Source organism: Heterodontus francisci, chromosome 28, assembly GCF_036365525.1.
Source record: "Heterodontus francisci isolate sHetFra1 chromosome 28, sHetFra1.hap1, whole genome shotgun sequence".
Taxonomy (NCBI): Eukaryota; Metazoa; Chordata; class Chondrichthyes; order Heterodontiformes; family Heterodontidae; genus Heterodontus; species Heterodontus francisci.
This window is the reverse complement of record NC_090398.1, coordinates 21,841,554-21,868,057: the sequence shown is the minus strand read 5'-3', so window position 1 is coordinate 21,868,057 and position 26,504 is coordinate 21,841,554. Positions and strand designations below refer to the sequence as shown.

The window sequence follows — 26,504 nt, the reverse complement described above, 5'->3', positions numbered from 1 at the left end:
AAGGAAATTATGATGCGATTAGGCAAGATTTAGGATGCGTAGGATGGGGAAGGAAACTGCAGGGGATGGGCACAATCGAAATGTGGAGCTTATTCAAGGAGCAGCTACTGCGTGTCCTTGATAAGTATGTACCTGTCAGGCAGGGAGGAAGTTGTCGAGCGAGGGAGCCGTGGTTTACTAAAGAAGCTAAAGCGCTTGTCAAGAGGAAGAAGAAGGCTTATGTTAGGATGAGACGTGAAGGCTCAGTTAGGGCGCTTGAGAGTTACAAGCTAGCCAGGAAAGATCTGAAGGGAGAGCTAAGAAGAGCGAGGAGAGGACACGAGAAGTCATTGGTGGATAGGATCAAGGAAAACCCTAAGGCTTTCTATAGGTATATCAGGAATAAAAGAATGACTAGAGTTAGATTAGGCCCAATCAAGGGTAGTAGTGGGATGTTGTGTGTGGAATCAGAGGAGATAGGGGAAGCGTTAAATGAATATTTTTCATCAGTATTTACAGTAGAGAAAGAAAATGTTGTCGAGGAGAATACTGAGATACAGACTACTAGGCTAGATGGGATTGAGGTTCACAAGGAGGAGGTGTTAGCAATTTTGGAAAGTGTGAAAATCGATAAGTCCCCTGGGCCAGATGGGATTTATCCTAGGATTCTCTGGGAAGCCAGGGAGGAGATTGCAGAGCCTTTGTCCTTGATCTTTATGTCGTCATTGTCGACAGGAATAGTGCCGGAAGACTGGAGGATAGCAAATGTTGTCCCCTTGTTCAAGAAGGGGAGTAGAGACAGCCCTGGTAATTATAGACCTGTGAGCCTTACTTCGGTTGTGGGTAAAATGTTGGAAAAGGTTATAAGAGATAGGATTTATAATCATCTTGAAAAGAATAAGTTCATTTGCGATAGTCAGCACGGTTTTGTGAAGGGTAGGTCGTGCCTCACAAACCTTATTGAGTTTTTCGAGAAGGTGACCAAACAGGTGGATGAGGGTAAAGCCGTAGATGTGGTGTATATGGATTTCAGTAAGGCGTTTGATAAGGTTCCCCACGATAGGCTATTGCAGCAAATACGGAAGTATGGTATTGAAGGTGATTTAGAGCTTTGGATTAGAAATTGGCTAGCTGAAAGAAGACAGAGGGTGGTGGTTGATGGCAAATGTTCATCCTGGAGTTTAGTTACTAGTGGTGTACCGCAAGGATCTATTTTGGGGCCACTGCTGTTTGTCATTTTTATAAATGACCTGGATGAGGGTGTAGAACGGTGGGTTAGTAAATTTGCGGATGACACTAAGGTCGGTGGAGTTGTGGATAGTGCCGAAGGATGTTGTAGGTTACAGAGGGACATAGATAGGCTGCAGAGCTGGGCTGAGAGATGGCAAATGGAGTTTAATGCGGAAAAGTGTGAGGTGATTCACTTTGGAAGGAGTAACAAGAATGCAGAGTACTGGGCTAATGGGAAGATTCTTGGTAGTGTAGATGAGCAGAGAGATCTTGGTGTCCAGGACCATAAATCCCTGAAAGTTGCCACCCAGGTTAATAGGGCTGTTAAGAAGGCATATGGTGTGTTAGCTTTTATCAGTAGGGAGATCGAGTTTCGGAGCCACGAGATCATGCTGCAGCTGTACAAAACTCTGGTGAGGCCGCACCTGGAGTATTGCGTGCAGTTCTGGTCACAGCATTATCGGAAGGATGTGGAAGCTTTGGAAAAGTTGCAGAGGAGATTTACTAGGATGTTGCCTGGTGTGGAGGGAAGGTCTTACGAGGAAAGGCTGAGGGACTTGAGGTTGTTTTCGTTGGAGAGAAGGAGGAGGAGAGGTGACTTAATAGAGACATATAAGATAATCAGAGGGTTAGATAGGGTGGATAGTGAGAGTCTTTTTCCCCGGATGGTGATGACAAACACGAGGGGACATAGCTTTAAGTTGAGGGGTGATAGATATAGGACAGATGTTAGAGGTAGTTTCTTTACTCAGAGAGTAGTAGGGGCGTGGAACGCCCTGCCTGCAACAGTAGTGGACTTGCCAACTTTAAGGGCATTTAAGTGGTCATTGGATAGACATATGGATGAAAATGGAATAGTGTAGGTCAGATGGTTTCACACGTCGGCGCAACATAGAGGGCCGAAGGGCCTGTACTGCGCTGTAATGTTCTATGTTCTATGTGACTCCAGGATGGTGTGTTGCCTCACTGGTGCCAGGGTAAGAGTGTCACGGAGAGGCTGCTGGACATTTTCCTGGGGGAGAGTGAACAGACAGAGGTTGTGGTCCACATTGGCTTCAATGACATTGGGAAGATGGAGGACGAGGTCCTGAAAGCATATCTTATGGAGTTAGGAAGGAAATTAAAAAGTAGGACCTCAACAACAGCAATATCAGGATTGCTCCCAGTCCCACGTGCAAGTGAACATAGGAATGGGAGAACTGAATGATTGAACACGTGGCTGGAGAACTGGGGTAGGAGTGAGGGTGTCAGATTTCTGAGGCATTGGGACCGGTTCTGGGGCAGGTGGGACCTGTGCAAGATGGACAGGTTGCACCGTAGCAGAACTGGGACGAATATCCCTGCAGGGCGATTTGCTAGTCTTGTTGTGCAGGGCTTAAACTAAATTGTCGGGGGGTGGGGGATGGGGGATGGTGGGAACCTGAGAGGGAGCTCGGAATGGAGGGAAGCAAAACTGTAACTTCTCTGGGGTGTCGGACCCAGGATCAAGTATTAGAGAGGAATACTAAGGTACACAGAATACTGGGGGAGATAGGTAGCACAAGAGTAGGGAATGGTATGTTATTAGGTGGGGTCAGAGTAAGGGAGAAAATAATAAAGCCTGAATCAGGGTTAATGTGCATATAGGTGAATGCACGGAGTTTGTTTCATAAGATTAGTGAGATACCGGTGCAGATTGCCATGTGGAAATACAATGTTATGGCTATAACAGAGACCTGGCTCAAACAAGGGCAAGACTGGGTGTTAAATATTCCTGGATGCAGGGTGTTCAGGAAAGATAAGAAAGGGAAAATAGGGGAGGGGTGGCGGTATTGATGAAGGAGACTATTGCAATGTTGGAGAAAAAGGATGTCCCAGAGGGGTCGAGGACAGCATCAGTTTAGCTCGAGCTCAGGAGCAAAGAAGGTGAAGTTACATTGCTCGGTGTTGTCTATCGGCCACCAGCCAGTGGGAAGGATATGGAAGGATTTGCAAGGAAATTACAGAAAAATGCAAAACTTTTAGAGTAGTTGTAATGGGGGACATTAATTATGCAAACAGAGACTGGGATAAAAGGCAGTGAAGGGCAAGAGTTCCTGGAGTTTGTTCAGGAAAGAAATCTGCAAAAGTATGTTGATAGTCCGACGAGAAAGGAGGCACTGCTAGATGTGCTTCTTGGGAATGAGATGGGCCAAGCGAATCAAGTATCAGTCGGAGAGCATTTAGGGGATAGTGATCATTGTGTCATAAGATTTAGGCTGACTATGGAAAAGGACAAAGAGTAATCCGGGGTAACAACTGGGGTTAGGCTAACTTCAATGGGGTAAGAATGGAGCTGGGGCAAATAAATTGGAGTCAAAAACTGGCAGGAAGACTGGTAGATGAACAAAAGGCTACCTTCAAAGAAGAGATAGTTCAGGTACAGCCAAGGTATGTTCCCTCGAAGGGGAAATGTAGACCAAACAAATCCAGAGGTCCTTGGATGACAAAAGAGGTCGAGGTTAAGATAAAGGTGTGCTTATGAGAGATGCCAGGTAGAAAATACTATGGAGAAGCAGGCTGAATATAGATGGTCCAGAAGAGAAGTGAAAAAGCAAATAAGAGAAGGAAGGAGAAAGCATGAAGAGACTGGCAACTAGCATTCAAGGAAATTCCAAAGCTTTCTAATCGGCACATAAATAGTACAATGGTGCGAAAAGGAGGAGTGGGGACAATTAGGTACCAGAAATGGAATTTTCACATGGAGGCAGAGGGCATAGCTGATGTATTAAATGCTTTTTTGAATCTATCCTTACCATGGAAGAAGATGCAACCCTTGCAGTGTTGAAAGAGGAGGTAGGTCAGACACTAGAGGGGTTTAAAATTGATAAAGAGGAAGTATTAGATAGGCTGTCTATACGTAAAGTGGATAAAGCTCCAGGGCTGGATGAGATGCATCCAAGGATACTAAGAGAAATGAGTGTGGAAATCGCAGAGGCACAGGCCATAATTTTTCAGTCTTCTTTAGAGTCAGGGATGGAACCAGAGGACTGGAGAATTGCAAACGTTACACTCTTGTTCAGAAAAGGGTGTGAAGCCAAGCCCAGCAACTACAGGATAGTCAGTTTAACTTCGGTGGTGGGAACATTTCTAGAAACAATAACGTGGGACAAAATTAATAGTCACATGGACAAATGCGAGTTACTTAAGGAAAGCTTGCTTGGATTTCTTAAGGGAAAAATATGTTTAACTAACTTGCTGGGGTTTTTTGAGGATGTAACAGAGAGGATTGATGAGGGAAATGCTGTTGATGTGGTGCACATGGACTTTAAAAAGGAGTGTGATACAGTGCCACACAACAGACATGTGAGCAAACTTGTAGCTCATGGAATAAAAGGGACGGTAGCAACATGGATACGAAATTAACTGACTGACAAGAAACAAAAGACTAGTGGTTAATGGATGTTTTTCGGCTGGAGGAAGGCTTGTAGTCGATGTCCCCAGGGATCAGTGTTGGGACCCTTGCTTTTCCTGATATATATTAATGACTTAGACCTTGGTGTACAGGGCACAATTTCAAAGTTTGCAAATGATACAAAGCTTGGAAGCATTGTGAACTGTGAGGAGAATGGTGCAGAACTTCAAAAGGACATAGACAAGTTGGTGGAATGGGCAGACAGGTGGCAGATGAAGTTCAATGCAGAGAAATGTAAAGTGATTCATTTTGGTAGGAAGAACACGGAGAGACAATGTAGAATAAAGGGTACAATTCTAAAGGGGTACAGTAGAAGAGCGACCTGGATGCATATATGCATAAGCCATTGAAGGTGGCAGAAGAGGTTGAGAGAGTGGTTAATAATGCATACAATATCCTGGGATTTATTAATAGGGGCATAGAGTACAAGAGCAAAGAGGTTATGTTGAACTTGTAGATGACGCTAGTTCGGCCTCAATTGGAGTATTGTCACACTTGAGGAAATACTTGAGGGCATTGGAGAGAGTACAGAAAAGATTCAGGAGAATGGTTCCAGTGATGAGGAATTTAAGTTATGAAGATAGATTGGAGAAGTTAGGACTGTTTTCCTTGGGGAAGAGAAGACTGTGAGGTGATTTGATAGAGGTATTCAGAATCATGGGGTCTGGACACAGTAGATAGAGAGAAAGTGTTCCCACTTGTGATAGGATTGAGAACGAGACGGCAAACGTGACATGAGGAAAACCTTTTCACACAACGAGTGGTTAAGGTCTGAAATGTGCTGCCTGACTATGTGGTGGAGGTAGGTTTAATTGAAGCAGTCAAAAGGGAATTAGACAGTTATATGCAAAGGAAGAATGCGCAAGGTTACAGCGAGAAGGCACGGGAATGGGACTGAAGGAGTTGCTTTTTGAGAGCCGGTGCGGACATGATTGGGCCAAATGGCCTCCTTCTGTGCTGTAACAATTCTGTGACTCTGTGATTCAATACCATTTTACTGAATAGATACATTTAATTCAAAGCTTCAATAGAGGTGTGTAGTAGAATGAAAACTTAGTTAATGAAACCTCGCTTGAAAGTGAATACTCTTGAAAAAATTGTCAGATTTATATTTCCTGAGCCTGAAGATTTCTCTGAAGGTGATATTTTCCCTCTGATAGTTAATACTATCTGACTTGCCCCAGACTGTAGACATCTCATTACAAATCCACACATGATCCTAGTTTACAACAGTAGATGTTCTAGTGGATCGATCTTCACAATGGTCAGTGGTGCTGATCTTCTGCAGCAATGGGAAATAGGACATTGGATATCAGTGGGAGAGGAACAGCCTGTGAGTGGTCAGCATTTCCACTGTTATTACAGTAGGCCTTGGACAGGTTATCTAGATTATTAACATCGGGTGATGAACAGACTGTGAATGGAGATAAGTTCCACTGGGCACCCTATCAGAACTCTAACTGAGCTTCTGATCCCATATCCTCACCATCACAATAAACACCTGTCCCCACTTCACTTCATTTGCTGCTGGATCCTTCATCAATGGTTTTGTTAACTCCAGACACGACTATTCCAATGATCTCCTGGTCAGCCTCCCACCTTGCATCATCTGAAACTGAGCACCCAGATTTGTATTTTCACTGGGAAAAACTGCTTCGGGACAATTGATAATTTTGGATTTTTGCAGTTCCCATCAGAGAAATTTCTCTTTCTTCTTTTTCCTACCATGCTTCTCGTGCAGTAACAGGGCCGCCCCTGCACGGGCAATTGTGGCTGCGGCAGAAAGAGGCCCTTAATTGGATGTTAATTACACAGTTAAGGGCCTCAATTGGCCGTGGGTATGGATGGCAATTCACAGTCCTTCCTGCTCGAGACTGAATTTTAGCAGAGCCGGGATGATGGCAGCAACCACACCGCGCCCTCCCCCACCATCACCACAACCCCGCCCTGCTCAACACCATCCCACTTCATTTTACGCTCTCCCACCTCTATACCCGCCACGGCGGAGAGCATGAAATTCCACCCAATGTTTAAGGTCAATTGCTGTTTGACAACTGGAAAAAGCTACAGATGTAACAGATATTATGCAAGTACAGAGGCAGGGAAAGGCGAGGGAGGAATAAGAACAAAATGGAAGGTCTGTGATAGGTTATGAGGGAAGGGAGATGAAATGACAAAATGGATGATGGTGCAGGCAAAATGAGATAATAATGGGACAAGAAGAAAAGATGAAAGGTCACAAACCTGAAACATTAACTGTGTTTCTCTCTTTGCAGATGCTGCTAGACCTGCTGAGTATTTAAAGCATTTTCTGCTTTTACTTCATATTTCCAGCAACTGCAGTGTATTGCTTTTGAGTGGGTCTAGAACAGGGATGTCCAACCTTTTCAGGCAGAGTGCAGCATTATGATTTTTTCTCGGCCCGGGGTGGCAGTGAGCAAATTTCGAAAGATAATGACTTTAAAAAATTGTTTACTAATGAAAACGACAACAAATGTGCATTTTTGTGAAGAAGCTTTAAATGAGAAGACTAATTTATTGACTTACTTTCTCGTCACTGTATTGAACACTGATTTCACAACATATCTGGCATGGTTTCTGCTTGCATATGTAGTCAATCTCTGCCCGCACACGTGATGTAGCGATGCAGCGTATTCTAGATAGATATCCATCTGCCAGGAGAAACCGTGATCTCTCTCCCACGTCTCCCCGTGCTGTGTGTGTCTCGTTCTCTCTTCCCACTAGCACCACCAACCACCCTCGCGCCACCCCGCTCACCACCCACAACCCCCCACCCTGCCCCCGCTGCCATCTGCAGGACTAGGCGACACAGAATGAAAGTTTTGCGCAAAAGATGCCGGGGGAATATGAGGAAGCACTTTTTTACACAGCAGGTGGTAATGACCTGAAACTCAATGCCCACAAGGGTGGTGGAAGTGGAGACGATCAATGACTTGAAGAGGAAGTTGGATGGCCACCTGAAAGAAATGGACTTGCATGGATACGGGAATTGAACTAGGCAGTGGGACTGGCTGCATAATTCCGTGGAGTGACGGCATGTACCCTATGGGCCAAATGGTCTCCTTTTGTGTCATAAGTAAATAACTCTTTCACTGTCTCTCCCCCGTTTCTCCTCTCTCTGTCTGTCTCTCTCTCTCTAGCTGCCTGTTTCCTTTGCTGTCTCCTTTTCCCCCCTCTATGCCTCCTTCCCCCCCCAACTCGACCCCACTCTCTCCACCCCCATGTCTCCAATGATCCCCACTCCCGACTCAATGTTCCCCGCTCAGTCTTCCCAGTTCCCCGACTAGTGTTCCCCCACTCTCTCTGTTTCCTCCGCCTCTCTCTGTCCCTCTCTCTCTCAGTCCCCCCTCTCTCTGTCTCTCCCCTGTTCTGCCTCTCGCCCTTTCTCTCTCTGTCCCTCTCTTAGATCTCACCTCTATCTCTCTGTTCCCCCACTCTCTCTGTTCCCCCCACCTTTCTTGTTCCCCCCACTCTCTCCCTCTCACACAGTTGCAGAGAGCAGAACACCGAGCAGATGGTTTCTTAGTTCTTTTAATAAAGATCGCTGTCAGTCTCATAGTTGACAGCTGCTGACATCAGGAACAGCCGTTTCCCAACAGACTTGGGGTTTTCCGGTGGGCTTTTCTCACAAAATGTCAGAACTCTCCAGAAAACCTTAAGTCTGTTGGGAAACTACGATTCCTGATGTCAGCAGCTGTCAGCTGTCATACTGACAGCGCAATGGTTTAAAAGGAGATCTGACAACGGAAATTTCACAACTCCAGTCACAGAACCCTGGTGAGGATGAGGAACGGCTCGGGCACAGTTTACATCCGCGGGCTGATGCAAACCTTTGGTGGGCCGGATCTTGGCTCCAGACCGTATGTTGGACAACCCTGATCTCGAGGATCTGTGAATGGGATCAGCAGCATCATTCCCAATAGCTGCTGTCCAGAAAAATGGTGGTGGAGACTTGGAGATGAAATTGTTAAAGTCAGTGTTAAGACTGGAAGGTTGTAAATGTGCCTAATCGAAAGCTGAGGTGCTGTCCCTTGAGCTTCAATTGAGTTTCATTGGAACAGCGTAGGAGCGAGACAGAAAGTTAAGAGTTGGAATGAGGGCGACCATTAAAATGGTAGGCGGCACAGAATTAAAATGATAGGCGACTGGAAGCTCACAGTTACTCTTGCAGCCTGATCAAAGGTGTCCCATAATATGGTCATGCAAACTGCGTTTGGTCTCCCCAGTGTAAAAGTGGCTGCATTGTGAGCAATTGGAAAAAGCACAAGTAAATCACTCTTTCACCTGGAAGGAGTGTTTGGGACGCTGGATGGTGGGAATGGAATCGGTAAAAGGGAAGGTGTTGCATCTCTTGTGCTTGAATGAACTGGTGTCGCAGGAAGGGAAAAGGTTGTTGGGGTGATTAAGGAGTGGATTAGGATGTCGCAGAGGGAATGGTCCCTTCGGAATGCTGAAAAATGGTTAATCTATTAGATGTTTAGTTGAGGAGAATGTGAGGGAGTTTAATATATTTTATTTAGGCAAGAGACTTTGGTATTGAAATGTTTTAATGGAATTCAGAACATTAGTTCAGGAAACAGGCTCACAATTCCCAAAGTAATCAATAACACAGAAAATTGAAAGTTAGAAGTAAGAAGGGAAATCAGGGTAATTTGTTCACCTAAAGGGTAATAGAGCAGGGGGTCAGTTACCAGGGAAGGACACTAAAGGGGCAGTGTAAGTGGGGTCTAGAGACAATTCACGGTCATTGTATGGATACACTGAGTGGAGGGACAGGTTTGTTCATCTCTGGAACAGGAACAGCTTATTTGGGCCAAGAGGCCTTTTCCTGTCTCTAACCATTTCCTGCTATATTGTGTTTCAGGAATCGTGAACACCTATTCAGCAGTTTTACACATACATTCATTGATTGCGGTTTTATAACAATCCTGTTATGTTCCTAATTCGAATTAGAAATGGAACTACTGCCAACCTCACACAGTGTAATGTTAGAGCAGAAAAGATTTGCAATTCACTTGAACTGCTCTACCAAAAATTATACCAATGTTTAATTTTGATCCGAATTTCCTATAATGCAGTTTTATGACATTTAAAAAATATGTTTCTGTTAGTCATTACATTGGGTTCACAAACAACTCCGGAGTTAAAGGATTATTCTTTGAGTAGAATGAGATTCTCTCTTTCACTGTCATTGGTAAGTTAGCCAAGAACTTACTTCCCAGACACCATGAACATTGTTTTTTCTTCACATTTCTCCACGGATTAATGTTCTATTGTGTGAACATCTACACATATTCTCAGATTGGATCAAATACTTTCTGACGTCTCATTCTGTGCTTTTAAATGACAACGTTTTAATGTTTCACATTTCTCCACCTCTTTCCTTACAGTTTGAAAGGAGACAAATCAGAGCCAAGGAACTATAGGCCGATGAGCCTGACAGCCCTTATTGGGAAGATGCGAGATGGGATATGAAGAGATGTCCTTTATTTTTACAGGGAAAGGGAGGGACCAATAGAAATTCATAATAGAGCTTCTGAAAAAATAAACAGCTTCTGCCCAACTAATTTTGCAGAGTTTTTCCTTTGAGGAAGTCACTAGCATGGTGGAGGAGGGAAATCCTGTGCACATTGTCCACTTGGACTTTTAGAAAGTCTTTGATAAGGTTCCTCACACTAGGTTACTTCAGAAGATGGAATCTTGATGTATCAGTAGAAATTTGAAACTTTGGATTAGGAATTGTCTTCAATCCTAAACCAAAATGTTGTAATTAACGGATGTGGTTCAGGTTGAAGACATGTTACAAGTGATCGGTCCTAGACCTGCTAATCTTCACAGTCTCTATTAATGACCTGGAATGGTGTTGAGAGTATGGTAAGTAGGTTTACAGATGACATCAACATCTGTGCAAGGGTTAAGATGGTCGAGGAGGGAAATCAGATCCAAAAACATTGTAGATGTGCTAGGAGAGTGAACTACGCATGGCAAATGGCATTCCATTTAGCTAAATGTAGTGCCACCCATGTTGGTCAGGCCAGCAGAGGACACGGGTATCATTTGCAGGGAGAAATACTGAGAGACCACGGGACAGAAGAAAAGATCTTGATGTTATTGCACACAGATCACTGAAGGTTCATGACCAATGCAAATAAATCATAGCTAAAACTACCAAAGTATTGGCCTGCATTCATAGAACCACTCAGTATAAAAGATAAGACACCACTTTGACACTGTACACATCACTGTTCAGAACACATCTGGACACAGTGACAAATGTTGGTCCTCCTGCACAATGGTTGATATAGTGCCATTCAAAAAGTCCTACAGGACAGCTTAGGGAATATGAGCTACTCAGGCAAGCTCAAGAACCTTGGACTACTTATTGTAGAGCAGCACAGACTGACAGGCTACCTGATATAGGTCAATTGAATAACTGAATGGCTGGATAGAATCTCTATTGATAGATTATTCTAGTTCATCAGATTGGGAGGATCAGCAAACACACATTTAAACTATGTAAGTGGTTTCATGACCCCTTCCTTAGTTATTTTCCTGGATGTTCGATGGTTCTTCTTTACCAAAGAATGATGAGGCTCTAGAATGTGCTACCAGCTGCTGTGGTGGCTGCTGACTCTCTGTATACCTTCAAGAGGGAGATGGACTGGTTCCTGACTGGGGCAGAGACCTCACAATATAGAAGGTAAGTGTCTTTACAGGTAAAATGTGGCCCGCATTATCACCTGGATTGGATTCGATAGGCTGGGGGTGGTGGGGGGTGTGGGCGTAGGTCAGAGAGAAATATTACCGAGCACTTTTTCCCATATTGGCTCTGGGTGTTTCCAGTTTTTTGCTTGGCTGTTGGGGTGGTGTCTTGTGGGGATAAGGGGTGAGGGAGGGATGAAGTGTTTAGCCAGAATGGTTGTTCTTTCGTGGCGTGAGGTAGTTTTGATGGACCATCTGATCTCTTCCTGTTCATCATTTCGGTGGGACATATTTCTCGGGAACCTTTAACATCTGGGTCAAGGCACTGCTCTTTACTGTGAGCCCAGAGCATCGTGCAGCACACAGGAGGTTTGTGTTAAGATTCACAGCTTATCAGGATCCTGCCAGATGTGTGTAAGACTTCAGAAATAATAATGATCAGCAGCTGGATTCAGTGAAATACAATGTTCACATATTTACAGGATATGACAGAAATCATATGAATTGTAACTTGAATCTATGCAAAATAATTGAGAATTGACAACAAATCCAAACAATCTTGTTTCTCCAGCCTTTGATTTTCTGATTCCCAGATTCTGTCAATCTCTTAAACAAATGGCTACAGTCAATCATTCTGATTCTCGGAAGTAAAATAAACAGTTTGAAATCTCCATGTCATCACTTACCTTTCAGGTCACTGGGTACTTCAGATAAACCTCGTGCGATATCCATAGAATCAAATGAATCATTACCTGTTAAAATCAATGAATTTACATGAAATCAGATTTCTGTAATATTATAGTAAATTCTGCAGTGTTTGAATCTGAAGTTGAATTCTGTGTGTGAGTTTACCGTACCGACTTTCTGTATGCCTTTCAGTATTTTATCCAACTTCACAAAGGATTCCGACATCAGCCTTCGGGCCCGAGAGCCTTTCTCCACCACCAGATTGAGGAGAAGTTTGGAACTGTCCGCCCAGTTTCCCTTCTCCACGAGCTCAGTGACTTTCTGTAAAGAATAATAATGAATCTATGAATTCTCAGTTTTGAGCACAGAAAGCAGTCACTGGGCCAGGTACTGCTCCATTCTGAACATGGGCTGAATATTCTGTAAACATCTTGATTCAGACATTAATGGCAAATAAATGTGATAAAACTAAATTCAAAATCAGAAGTATTGCTCTCGGAGAGTGAGGTATCACTGAGAATCGGCAATAGTTTTAATGTGATTAGTTTGACATGACATCAGATACTGATTGACAATATGATCCAATTGGTTCTCACACTTATTTCCTGCTGTCACACTTTGTGATTCACTCCGAAATAAAGCAGCAGCGATCAAAACTCAAGGCCAATTTTACTAAACTGAGGAGTGAATAAGCAAACATTTACTGGAAACAACTACTTGAAGGTAAATCAGTGTCAGAGCAGTGGGAGGCTTTCAAAGGGGAGATTCAAGGGTTCAGAGTAAACAAGTTCCCACAAAGAAAAAGGCTGAAATGGCCAAATCTAGAGCCCCATGGATGTCAAGGAACGGACAGGGTAAGATAAGGCAGAAAAGGAAAGCTTATGTCCAACACCGAGAATTCAAAACTATGGAAAGCCAAGAGGAGTACAGAAAGTGGAGGGGTGAAATCAAAAAGGAAATTAGAAAGCAAAGAGAAGCTATGAGAGAATAGTTGCAAGCAATATCAAGGGGAACCAAAAGATGTTTTATCAATACCTTAAGAATAAGAGGATAACTAAGGAGAGAGTAGGGCCCATAAAAGACCAAAAAGGTAACCTACGTGTCGGGGCAAAAGATATCGATATGGTTGCTAGTGAATGCTTTGTGTCTGTCTTCACTAAAGAGGGGGATGATGCAGCTATTGTAGTTAAGGAAGAAGCGTGTGAAGTATTGGATGTAATAAACATAGAGCGAGAGGAAGTATTAATGGGATTAGCATCCTTGAAAGTTGACAAATAACCAGAACCAGATGAAATGTATCCTAGGCTATTAAAAGAAGCAAGAGAAGACATAGCAGAGCGTCTGACCATCATTTTCCAGTCCTCAATGGATACAGCTGTGGTGCTGGAGGTTTGGAGAACTGCTAACATTGTACCTCTGTTTAAAATGGGAGTGAAGGATAGACCGAGTAATTACAGGTCAGTCAGTCTAACCTCAGCAGTGGGCAAATTATTGTAATATTTTCTGAGAGACAGGATAAACTGTCACTTAGAATGGCACAGGTTAATCAAGGATAGCCAGTGGATTTGTTAAGGGAAGATCTTGGTTGACCAACTTGATCGAAATCTTGGAAGAAGTAACAAGAAAGATAGATGAGGCTAGTACAGTTGATGCGGTCTACATGGATTTTCGCAAGGCTTTTGACAAGGTCAGAAATGACAGACTGGTTAAAAAAATCAAAATGTCATAGGATCCAGGAAAATGCAGCAAGGTGGATACAAAATTGTCTCAGTGGCAGGAAACAAAGGGTAATTGTTGACGGGTGCTTTAGCGACTGGAGGGCTGTTTCCAGTGGAGTTCCACAGGCCTCAGTACTGGGTCCCCTACTTTTTGTATGCATATTAATGATTTGAAGGTAAATGTTGCGGGCATGATCAAGAAGTTTGCAGACGACACAAAGATTGGTAGTATGGTAGATAGCGAGGAGGTTAGCTGTACGTGCAGGGAGATATTGATGGTCCGGGCAGAAAAGTGGAAAATGGAATACAACTTGGAAAGGTGTGAGGTGATGCATTTGGGGAGGTCAAACAAGGCAAATGAATACTCGGTAAATGGGAAAACAGTGAGAAATGTAGAGGAAGTGAGGGACCTTCAAATGAATGTCCACAGATCCCCGAAGGTAGCAGGACAAGTCAATAAGGTGGATAAAAATGCTTATTGAATCCTTTCCTTTATTATCTGAGGTATAGAATACAAGAGCAGGGAGGTTATGGTGGAACTGTACAACACATTGGTTAGGCCACAACTTGAGTACTGTGAGAGTCCCTTCACCTTAGCAGAGAGGTCAGTGACAAGGGGGAATAGATTTAAAGTGATTGGTAGGAAAATTAGAGGGGAGCTGAAGAAAAGATGTTTTCACACAAAGGGTGGTGGGGGTCTGGAACTCACTGCCTGAAAGGATAGTTGAGGCAGAAACCTTCAACTCATTTAAAAGGAGTCTGGATATGCGCCTCAGGTGCCATACTCTGCAGGGCTACGAATCAAATGCTGAAAGGCGGGATTCGAATAGGTGGAGCGTTTTTCAGATGGCACAGATGCAATGGGCTAAGTGGCCCCTTTATGTGCCTTAAACATTCTATGATTCTAAGTGATAGGGAAGGGACGTCTCTAAACTGAGGGAAGCAGCGAGAAAACTGTCTGAGAAATTACCACCAACCAATCGAAACAACCACTGTTGATTTATCAGTCAGGAGAATCGACCAATAATAATAATACTGAAAATCCAGTATTTTATCACCCTCCTGACTTGTGCCTTGTTGATGGTGGACTTTGAACAGTCATGAGGTGAGTCACTCACCGCAGAATTCCCAGCCTCTGACCTGACCATGTTGCCACAGTATTTATACGGTTTGTCCAGTTACATTTCTGGTCAATGGTAACTCCCAGGATGTTGATAGTGGGGGAATCAGCAATGGTAATGCAATTAAATGACAAGGGGAGACGATTAGATTATCTCCTGTTGGAGATGGCCATTGCTTGTCACTTGTGTGGCAGGAATGTTACCTGCCATTTATCAGCCCAAGCCTGAATGTTGTCCAGATCTTGTTGTATTTCTACACAGACTACATCAGTATCTGAGGAATTGCGGATGGTGCTGAACACTGTGCAATCATCAACGAACATCTCCACTTCTGACCTTATGATTGAAGGAAGGTCATCACTGAAGCAGCTGAAGATGTTTGGGCCGAGGACACTGCCCTGAGGAACTCCTGCAGTGATGTCCTGGAGCTCAGATGATTAGCCTCCAACAACCACAACCAATTTCCCTTGTGCTAGGTATGACTCCAAACAGCAGAGAGTCCCCCCCACCTCTCCGATTCCCATTGGCTTAAATTTTACTAGGGTTCTTTGGTGACATACTCGGTCAAATGTTGCCTTGATGTCAAGGGCAATCACTCTCACCTTTCTTCTGGAATTTAGTTCTTTTAGCCAAGGTTGAACCAAAGCCGTAATGAGGACTGGAGCCAAGTGCCCCTGGTGGATGAGCGTCGATGAGCAGGTTATTGGTAAGTTCCGCTTGAAAGCACTGTTGGCGCCCCCTTCCATCACTTTGCTGATTGTGAGTGGGCTAATGGGCAGTAACTGGCCAGATTGGATTTGTTCTGCGTTTTGCCGAGCCGGACAGTGGCGCAGTGGTTAGCACCGCTGCCTCACAGCTTCAGGGACCTGGGTTCAATTCTGGGTACTGCCTGTGCAGAGTTTGTAAGTTCTCACTGTGACTGTGTGGTTTTTCGCCGGGTGCTCTGGTTTTCTCCCACCGCCAAAGACTTGCAGGTGATAGGTAAATTGGCCATTGTAAATTGCCCCTAGTTGTAGGTAGGTGGCAGGGAATATGGGATTACCGTAGGATTAGTATAAATGGGTGGTTCTTGGTCAGCACAGACTCGAAGGGCCTGTTTCAGTGCTGTATCTCTAAATAAAATAAAATACCTGGGCAATTTTTTCCAATTTGTCAGGTATGATGCCAGTGTTGGGACAGATGCTTCGAGATGTGGTTAATTCTGCAGCACAAGTTTTCAGCAGTGCAGTCAGGATATTGTCGGGGCCCGTAGCCTTTGCTGTGTCCAGTGCGCTCAGCCATTCCTTTATCACGTAGGGTGACTCACATTGGCTGAAGACTGACATCTGTGAAGGTGTGGACCTCAGGAGGAGGCCGAGATCCACTCAGCACCTCTGGCTGAAAATGGCTGCAAATGCTTCAACCTTGTCTTTCATGCCCTGGTCTCCGCCATCATTGAGGATGGAAATGTTCGTGGAAGAACCTCTGCAGTTAGTTGTTTAATTGTCCATTACTATATGACTGGGAGTGGCAGTACTGTAAAGTTTTATGATCCGTTGGTTGTGGGATTATTTGACTCTATTTATAGCATGCTGCTTTCTCTGTTCAGCATACATGTATTGATGTAACTTCAGCAGGTTGGCACCTCATTTTTAGATATGCCTGGTGCTGCTCCTGACACTGTCTCCATAGTTGGTCCCCTGGCTTGATGCTAATGGCAGAGTGAGGAATACACCAGGCATGAGGTCACAGATTGTGGTGAAATACAATTATGCTGCTGTTTATGGTTCACAGCACCTCATGGATGCTCAGTTTTAGATGGTCGATCTATTCTGTATTATCACATTTAGAATGGTGATACTGCCACACGATATGATGGTGGTGTCTCCAATTCGAAAACGTGACTTCATCTCCATAAGGTGGGGTGATCACTCCTACTATTATGGTCATGGACAGATGCATCTGCAACAAGTAGATGGGTGAAGACAAGTAGATTCTTCCCTCGTGTTGACTCTCTTGACATCTGCTGCAATCCCAGTCTGGCAGACATGTCCTTCAGGATTGGCCAGCTCGGTCAGTAGTGGTTCTACTGAGCCACTCGATAATGGATATTGAAGTTCCCCAGCACTACCCTCTCCACCATCAACCCTCACAAGAGTAAATTCTGTGGCCTTGCTTCCTCCAGGTGACATGGTGGAATACAGATTCATCAACTGAGAGAGGACAATAATCAGCAAGAGGTTTCCTTGTCCATGTCTCACCTCATGCCATGAGATTTCACAAGGTCCAGAATCAAAGCTGGGGACTCTCAGGACCAACCCTGTTTACTGTATATCACTGGGCCACCATCTCCCGTCAGTCTATCTGGTGGGAAAGGACAGACCTGTGAATAGTAACGGAGGGATCTGGGATGTTTATTGATGGTCATATTCACAGAATCATGCCCATGTCAGCCTGTTGTTTGACTAAACTGTGGTACAAATTCTGTCAAATATTGTTACAACTCTTTAGGTGGTATTGAGGAATTTGCGGGGTCGACTGAGTCAATTACAGCACAGAAGGAGGCTGTTCAGCCCATCAAGTCCATGCGAGCTCTCCATGGAACAATGCAGTCAGTCCCACTCCCCCGCTCGATCTCTGTAGCCCTGCGAGTTTATTTCCTTCACCTGCCCGTCCAATTTCCTTCAGAAATCAGTTAACAACTCCATTATCAGTGCAGTATATGACTACCTGGATGTTAGAAGGTGAGTCAGACCTAGGTTATTTTTCAACCAGAATTTCCAATGTTCCCATGTTACTGTATTCCATCAGTTCTGTAATGTTAGAATAAATTAATCTCATTCTGTATCCCTCCCACTTACTTGATGCTCTTGTCCAGTGAAATGGTCCTCGCCTGTTAATATGAGACTGAGTCCCTCCACTCCTTCTTCAATCGCCTGTTCTAGTCTGTCCTGGTAGAATTTCATCAACCTGAACAGTTGGTAATCGTCGTACTTTGTCAGGAATTCAGTGATTGTGGAGTTCGAATCTGTGAACACAAATGGAGAAAGTTAAACACATTATTGGTATTCTATCCGGATGTTACATTTCCTCTGATACCAAACAGCTGAAACCTCCCGTGAGCCACATTAGCAAACAACTTCTGAAAACCCAGAAACACCACATGTATCACATTCCACCGACCCGTATAGTCACTTCTTAAAAACAGGAGTCAAGTTTGTCAAACATGACTGACCTTCAACTTATCAGCTCCAGCTTCCCAGATCTGCACCTGAACCCCACTCCCCAAGCCACCTCCTGTGTCTCTGAATGGTCACTAGTTCAAACTCGAAACAGACTCCAGGAGTTTTTCCACAATCCATGCCACCCCCTCCCCCTCCATCTCATCTCCATTCTTGATAGTCTGTAAAACCAACTGAAAAATGTGTTTTCTTCCTTTTCCGTTCGCAACTCCTCAGGTACTGAAACAGTCCGTGCCCGCAGGCAAGACCTGGACAAATTCAGGCTTGGCATGGGAAGTGGCAAGTAACATTTGCGCCACACAAGTGCCAGGCTATGATCAGCACCAAAGAGAGAACCTAATCATCTCCCTTTGATGATCAATTGCATTATCATCACTGAATCCCTCACCATCAACATCCAAGGGATTACCATTGACCAGAAACTTAACTGTACCTGACACATAAATACCATGGCTATAAAAACAAATTGCAGGCTGGGAATTCTGCAGCGAGTGACTCATCTCCTGATTCCCCAAAGCCTGTCCACCATCTAAATGGCACAATCAGAACTGTGATGGAATACTCTCCACTTGCCTGGATGGGTGCAGCTCCAACAATACTCAAGAAGCTTGATATCATCCAAGATAAAGCAGTCCACTTGAACGGCACCCCATCTACGATCTTAAATATTCACTCTCTCTACCATTGGCGTACAGTTGCAGTGGTCTGTACCATAACTCATAAAGGCTTCTTCGACATCGCCTTCCAAACACATAACCTCCACCACCAAGTACAAGGGCAGCAGCCACTTGCACACTTGGAAGTTCCCCTCCAAACCACACACTATGCTCACTTGGAACGATATCGCCATTCTTCCACTGTCACTGGATCAAAATCCTGGAACTCCCTCCCTAACAACAGTGTGGGTGTACACGCACCAGATGGACTGCAAGGTTCAAGGAGGTGGCTCAACAACACCTTCCCAAGGCCAATAAAGTTGATCTTGACATCCATGAACAAATATAAAAGAGGACAGTTGGATGGATACATAAAAATGTGAAAGACTTGAAACAAGAACTTTAAACAGTGAGATGTTGCACAGCAATTTGTTTTTAGAAATATCTTCAGGAATTTACAATCTCACATAATGCCATGAAGATATAGGTGACAGATTTAACGGTTATTTCACAATGTATCCGCTGTTATCACCCCCTCCTCAAAAAGTCCATCTTGACCCCTATTGTCCTTGTAAACTTTTGCCCCATCTCCAGCCTCCCTTTGCTCTCCAAAGTCCTTGAACATGTTGTTGCCTCCCAAATCCATGCCCATCTTTCCCGGAAGTCCATGTTCGAATCCCTCCCATTAAATTTCCAACAGTGCCACAGTACTGAAAGAGCTTTTATCACAATCACAAATAACATCCTCTGTGACTCTGACAGTGGTATATGATTTACTGTAATCCTTCTCAACCTGTCTGCAGCCTTTGACACGGTTGGCCACACCATCATCCTCCATCGGCCAGGCTGGGTGGAACTGTGTCAGTGGTTTCTGGTTTAATTCTTATCTATCAAATCATAGTCAGAGAATCACTGGCATTGGCTTTTCTTCCTGTTCCTACACCATTACCTCTGGAGTCCCCAATGATCTATCATTAGCTCCCTTCCATTTTTCATCAACTTGCTGCCCCTTGGCGACATCATCCGAAAACATAGGATTAGGTTTCACATATACATCGAGAAGTAAGTGTTTGGCTAAGACAAATGTGGGTCCATTACAGGCAGAGTCAGGAGAATTTATCATGGGGAATAGAGAAATGGCATAGAAGCTAAATGATTACTTTCTGTCTGTCTTCACTGAGGAAGATACAAGAAATCTCCCAGAATTAGAGATCCAAGGGATTAGGGGGAATGAGGAATCAAAGGCAATTAGTCTTCATATTAATAAGAAGGTTTCATTGGAGAACTTAATGGGGCTGAAGGGTGATAAGTTCCCAGGACCTGATATTCTACATCCAAGAGTGTTGAAAGAGGTAGCTATGGAGATAGTGGATGCATTGGTGATCATCTTCCAAAATTCTATAGATTCCGGAGCGGTTCCTGCAGATTTGAAAGTCGCAAATGTCATCCCACTATTTAAGGAGGGAGGGAAATAGCAAACAGGGTATTACAGACCTGTTAACCTTACATCAACCATTGGGAAAATGCTAGTATCTATTCTAAATGATGTCAATAGTTGTGTAATAATGATCTGATTGGGCATAGTCAACATGGATTAATGAATGGAAAATCATGTTTGACGAACATGTTGGAGTTTTTTGAGTATGTTGCTAACAGAATAGATAAATGGAGTCGGTGGATGTGGTATACTTGGATTTTCAGAAGGCTTTCGATAAAGTTCCCCACAAGAGATTGGTTAGCAAAATTAAAGCACATGGAATAAGAGGGAATATGGTGGCACGGATTAAACTGGCATAACGCAGAAAGTAGGAATACACGGGTCATTCTCGCATTGGCAGGCCGTGATTAGTGGGGAACCGCAGGGATTAGTGCTTGGGCCCCAGCTGTTCACAATATATATCAATGATTTGGATGTGGGGACCAAATGTAATATTTCCAAGTTCACGGATGACACAAAACTAGGTCGGAATGTGTGGTGAGGAATGTGCAAAGCGGCTTCAAGGGAATTTGGACAGACTTAGTGAGTGGGCAAGAATGTGGCAGATGGAATATAATGTGGAAACATGTGAGATTATCCACTTTAATAGGAAGAATGGACGTGCAGAGTATTTCTTAAATGGTAAAAGATTAGAAAGTGTAGATGTACAAAAGGACCTGGGTGTCCTTGTCAATAAGTCACCGAAAGCTAACATGCAGGTGCAACAAGCAATTAAGAAGGCTAATGGTATGTTATCCTTTATCGCAAGAGGATTTGAGAACAGGAGTAGTGAAGTATTGCTTCAATTGTATCGAACCTTGGTTAGACCGCACTTGGAGTACTGTGTGCAGTTTTGGTCCCCTTACCTTAGGAAGGATATTACTGCCATAGAGGGAGGGCAACAAAGATTAACCAGACTACTTCCCAGGATGGCAGGACTGTCCTATGAAGAGAGATTGGGGAAACTGGGCCTTTAATTGAAGAAGTGTTTCGAAGAATGAGAGGTATGTAATTGAAACCTACAAAACACTTAAAGGGATAGACAGGGTAGATGCAGCTAAGATCTTTCCCCGGTTGGGGAGTCTAGAACCAGGGGACACAATTTCAAAATAAGGGGGAAGCCACTTAGGACAGAGATGAGGAAAAATGTCTTCATTCAGAGGGTTGTAAATCTTTGGAATTCTCTGTCCCAGAGGGATGTGGAAGCTCAGTCATTGAGTATGTTTAAAGCAGAGATTGACAGATTTTTAAATACAAATGACATATGGGATATGGGGAAAATGTGGGAAAGGGGCATTGAAGTGGATAAGTAGCCATGATCATATTGAATGGTGGGGCAGGCTTGATGAGCTGAATAGCTACTCCTATGTTCCTGTGCTCCTGTCAATGACACGCAGCTTTACCTTACTAATGTTCCTAAACTCTGTTGCTCCTATCCTAACTTGCACCAAGTCTCATTTCCCCATCACCTGTGGCTGCTGATGTACATTGCCTCCCAGTCTGACAACACCTCAATTTTAAAATCCACATCCTTGCTTTTCCAATCCCTCCACAACCTCCCCCTTCCTATCTCTGTAACCTCCTCTAGTTTACAAGCCTTTGACATCTCTGCACTTCTCCAAATCTGGCACATTGTGCATCCTGATTTTAAATGCTCCATCATGGGAGGATGTGCCTTCAGCTACCAAGGCCTTAAACTGTGGAATTCTCTTCCTAATCCTCTCCACCTCGTTAACACTCTCTCCTCCTTTAAGATTCTCCTTAAAACCGACCTCTTTGACCAGGCTTTGGTCCTGTGCTCTGATATCTCATTCTGTGTCTCAGTGTCATTTTTTGCATTGATAATGCTCTTGTTAAGCAGACTGGAGTGTTTTGCTCAGTGATTCCGTCTCAGATCAATAATATCACCAAACTACAGTTCAAGTTATTCTCCAGCAGTAATTTATAACCAGGTTTGAGACAAAGTAAAAATCACTTCCCTGCTGTTTCACTCGTGCTGACACTGGTATAATAAAAACTCAACAACTTACATTTCCACAGCATTTTAAACATTGAAACACATCCCAAGGCACTTCACAGAAGCTGAATCAGACAAAAGATAGACTCTGAATAAAGGGAGGTAGAACCAGCAGTGGACAATATATTGGACAAAGATCTGAATTATAGGAGAGTCCAGATTGAGAAGAAGGAGGTTGAGAGGTTTAAGGACGGCAATGCCGAGCAGAGAGCTGGGACAACTCAAAGTACAACCAACACAGATGGGTGAGGAGAGGGTGAAATGTAAAAGTGGTCAGAGTTGGAGTAAGAGCGGGGTTCAGTGATTGGAGGGGATTGCAGAGCTGGAGGAGGTTACAGATGGTGGAGGGATTGCAGAGCTGGAGGAGGTTACAGATGGTGGGGGGATTGCAGGGCTAGAGGAGGTTACAGATGGTGGGGGGATTGCAGGGCTGGAGGAGGTTACAGATGGTGGGGGATTGCAGGGCTGGAGGAGGTTACAGATGGTGGGGGATTGCAGGGCTAGAGGAGGTTACAGATGGTGGGGCGATTGCAGGGCTGGAGGAGGTTACAGATGGTGGGGGATTGCAGGGCTAGAGGAGGTTACAGATGGTGGGGCGATTGCAGGGCTGGAGGAGGTTACAGATGGTGGAGGGATTGCAGGGCTGGAGGAGGTTACAGAGACAGGGAGAGATGAGACCATAAAGACGATTAAATGAGGTTGAGAGGTTTAATTTGCAGGTCCTTGGGAACCGGGATTCAATACAGGTTCAGAATGGCAGGGTGATCAGCGAGCAGGGATTTTGATTCACTTGCATTTACGAAAGATGAAAGGAGAACAGTTACTCAGGAAATCGAGGCTACCGGTGATAAAAGTATGGATTCGGGGATCTGCAGCAGATGGGCTGAAGCAGGGTGAAGATGGACAATGTTACAGAGGTGGAAAGAAGCGGTCATTATGATGGAGAGAATATCGTCTCGGAAGCTCAGCCAGGCCTCAAACAGAACAGTCTGGTCCAATCCGAGACATTGTCTGGGACGGGGATAGAGTCACTGACGATGGTACAGAATTCAGAGCGGTGGGTGAAGACCATGTCCTCAGTCTTCACAATGTTTAATGCAGGCTGCAGAATGAGAACAAAGCTTCTGATATCAACATAAACATCTCCACCCCAACCAGCCTTCAACATCTCTGCACTTCTCCAAATCTGACCCCGCACCCAGACGCCACTCACACAGCCTCGCGCCTGTACCCCACTCACCCAGCCCCGCAACCTCACCCGACTCACTGAGCTCCACACCTTAACCCACTCACCCAGCCCCACACCCTCACCCCACTCACAGAGCTCCGCACCCATCCCACTCACCCAGCCCCGCACCCCACTCACCCAGCCCCGCACCCCACTCACCTTGCCCTGCACCTTAACCCACTCACCCAGTCCCGCAACCTCACCCGAGTCACCGAGCTCCACACCCTAACCCACTCACCCAGCCCCGCACCCTCACCCCACTCACCGAGCTCCGCACCCTAACCCACTCACCCAGCCCCGCAACCTCACCCCACTCACCTTGCCCTGCACCTTAACCCACTCACCCACCCCGCAACCTCACCCCACTCACCTAGCTCCGCACCCTAACCCACTCACCTTGCCCTGCACCTTAACCCACTCACCTAGCTCCGCACCCTAACCCACTCACCCAGCCCCGCAACCTCACCCCACTCACCTAGCTCCGCACCCTAACCCACTCACCCAGCCCCGCACCCCACTCACCTTGCCTGCACCTTAACCCACTCACCCAGCCCCGCGCTGCACCCCACTGGGCTTGATTTAAACCCCTTTCGGGGCTGGGATTGGATGTGGATGGGAGGGTGCTAAAATAGCCCCTCCATCTGGCACACTGGTTCCTCAGCTCCATCCTGGCTTCAGGCCATTTTCGTGGCGATGGGATGGGGGTGAGGGAGGGGGCAGCAGGACTACCCCACCATATGTGACGGTTAGCTGACTAGTTCACGAAGAGCCTATTGCGGGCAATTAAAGGAGGTCAATTGGGATTTTCCATTTGGCCTTCAGATCCTTGCAGGCAGCAGGAGCCAGTTTAACTGCCTGGAGGCAGCCTCCCAGCGGCAGACCGGGAAGGCCAGTACTCCAGGAATGTCTAGAGGCCCACCCTGCCTGCTTGGGTGAAGCAACAGCCACACTCTGCCCAGTAGAGGGGTTCCCCCACTAACAGTGGTGGCTTGGCTGCAAGATCCATTATTTTTAAATTTAAGTTTGGAAAAGTTGAGGATAGAGAGAGTGCCTCCATTTTGAAGCATCATCACCCTCTATTACAGCCTGCTACTCCTTTCAAGCTCGACGGTCTCTGACAGACCCTCCAGCTTCGACAGTCTGTCTGCTGTCATTAATTAGACGGTGAGCCTGCCCTCTCTGGCCATTAACTGTCTGGCACAAACTAGGGCTTGTGACTCCTTCCCCCGTGGGCGGGTTTGGCACACGGAAACAATCCCAACCACTGTTTCCTTCCCCCGGATGGAAAATCCTGCCTATTTCTTTATCCCCCTTACAGTCCCAATACCAGGTATCTACTGGACAGTTCCAGTGCTCAGGGGCTCCGTCCACCTTTCAATATGATGCCCCTCTAGATGATCACTCACTCAGTCCCTGTCCTGTTCCCTCTTCCTATGTGAGCTGCAGCTTCCTGCTCAAGACCTGGATACCTTTATCAGGACAGAAATTATATTTAAAGTATTTTGTGAACCTACCTGTGTCCATTCTCATTCTTGTTGAAGATGTTGGATCTTCTCCCCTGTTTGAACCTTCAGCCATGGTGGTGACAGGCGTTCCCAGATTCTGATATTCTGTAATAAATACAATATTAATAGGAAGGTTACACAGAAAAATGAAAATGAGAGGTGGAACGTTGCCTTGTTAAACATGATATCAGTCCCTCCTCCCCCATTAGTACAATAGCTGTTAGCTCTGGGACCGAATAATTCTCGAGCGTTATGATCAACTCTCCACATCAGACATAACACAAACAGCTGCCCAGTGAATTATAGAATTATTTACGACACAGAAGGAGGTAATTCAACCCAATTAGTTCCTGCCAGTTCTCCACGGAACTACCCAGTCAGTCCCACTCCCCTACTTGATCCCCATAGCTCTCAAAGTTTATTTCCCAGAAGTGGCCATTCAATTTCCTCTTGAAGTCATTGGTTGTCTCCGCTTCCACCTCCTCTATTGTGAGCAACGAGTTCCAGGTCATTACCACTCACTGTGTAAAAAAGTTCTTCTTCATATTCCCCTGCATGTCTTGCCCAAAACCTTCAATCTGTGTCCGCCAGTCCTTGTACCATCAGTTAATGGAAACAAATGTTACTTGTCTAACTTATCTAAGCCTATCATAACCTTGGACACTTCTATTAAATCTCCTATCAATCTCCTTTGTTCTAACGAGAACAAACCCAGCTTTTCCAAAATAACCTTGTAACTAAAATCCCTCATCCCTAGGACCATTCTGGTAAATCTCCTCTGCACCCTCACAAGAACCCTCACCTCAGCCAACTCTGCCCACATCCCATGAAAGAAGAAAAAAAAGGTAACACAAGGATAAGGAAAGAGTAATGGTGTAGTGAGTTATTATGCTTACATTAGGTATCAATGTGAGGACACGGAACTTCTTCCTCTATTGCAGCAGTGGACCAGATTTCTACCACCTGAACCCATTCACAATTTGCCTGGATATCTTGTTGCAGCTTTGTGGATTGAAGATGTTTCCATGCAGACACTGGGTGACTCTTGAGGGGTCCACTATGTCTGTAATTGCCCACAAACTTCATCGAGTCATACAGCACTGTAACAGATCCTTTGGCCCACCAAGACTGCGCTGACCATCAACCACCCATTTAGCCTAAGCCTCCATTAAACCCATTTTCCCTCTTAACTCCCCACCTTCCCTCAAATCTCCTACAGCCTACCTACACTGGGGGTAATTTCTACAATGGCCAATTTACTTATCAACCCACAAGTCTTTGTCATGTGGGAAGATACCAAAGCACCCAGAAGAAACCTACAAAGCCACTGGGCGAACTGACAAACTCCGCACAGGCAGCACACAGAACTGAACCCGGGTTCCTGGAGCTGTGAGGTTGTGGTGCTAACCGCTGTGCCACTGGGGTTCACTTGCAGTTGCTCTTAGTCAAAGTGCTCCTCCACATTTAGAGGTCCTGGATGTTATTATTTAGCATTAGCAATGGTGAAGT

At 45.0% G+C, this 26,504-nt stretch overlaps 1 protein-coding gene across 1 annotated transcript in view; it reads right to left on the bottom strand.

Moving 5' to 3' along the window:
* The window catches only part of LOC137345134 (NACHT, LRR and PYD domains-containing protein 3-like), a 77,716-nt gene that overhangs the window by 41,327 nt on the left and 9,885 nt on the right, over positions 1 to 26,504 (bottom strand). The window contains exons 4-7 of the mRNA XM_068008603.1: positions 25,005 to 25,100; positions 17,732 to 17,898; positions 12,223 to 12,373; positions 12,052 to 12,117 (exon numbers count right to left, since the gene is read on the bottom strand). Of these exons, the coding sequence (XP_067864704.1) occupies positions 12,052 to 12,117; positions 12,223 to 12,373; positions 17,732 to 17,898; positions 25,005 to 25,100 (480 nt within the window). The remainder of the gene's footprint in view (positions 1 to 12,051; positions 12,118 to 12,222; positions 12,374 to 17,731; positions 17,899 to 25,004; positions 25,101 to 26,504) is intronic.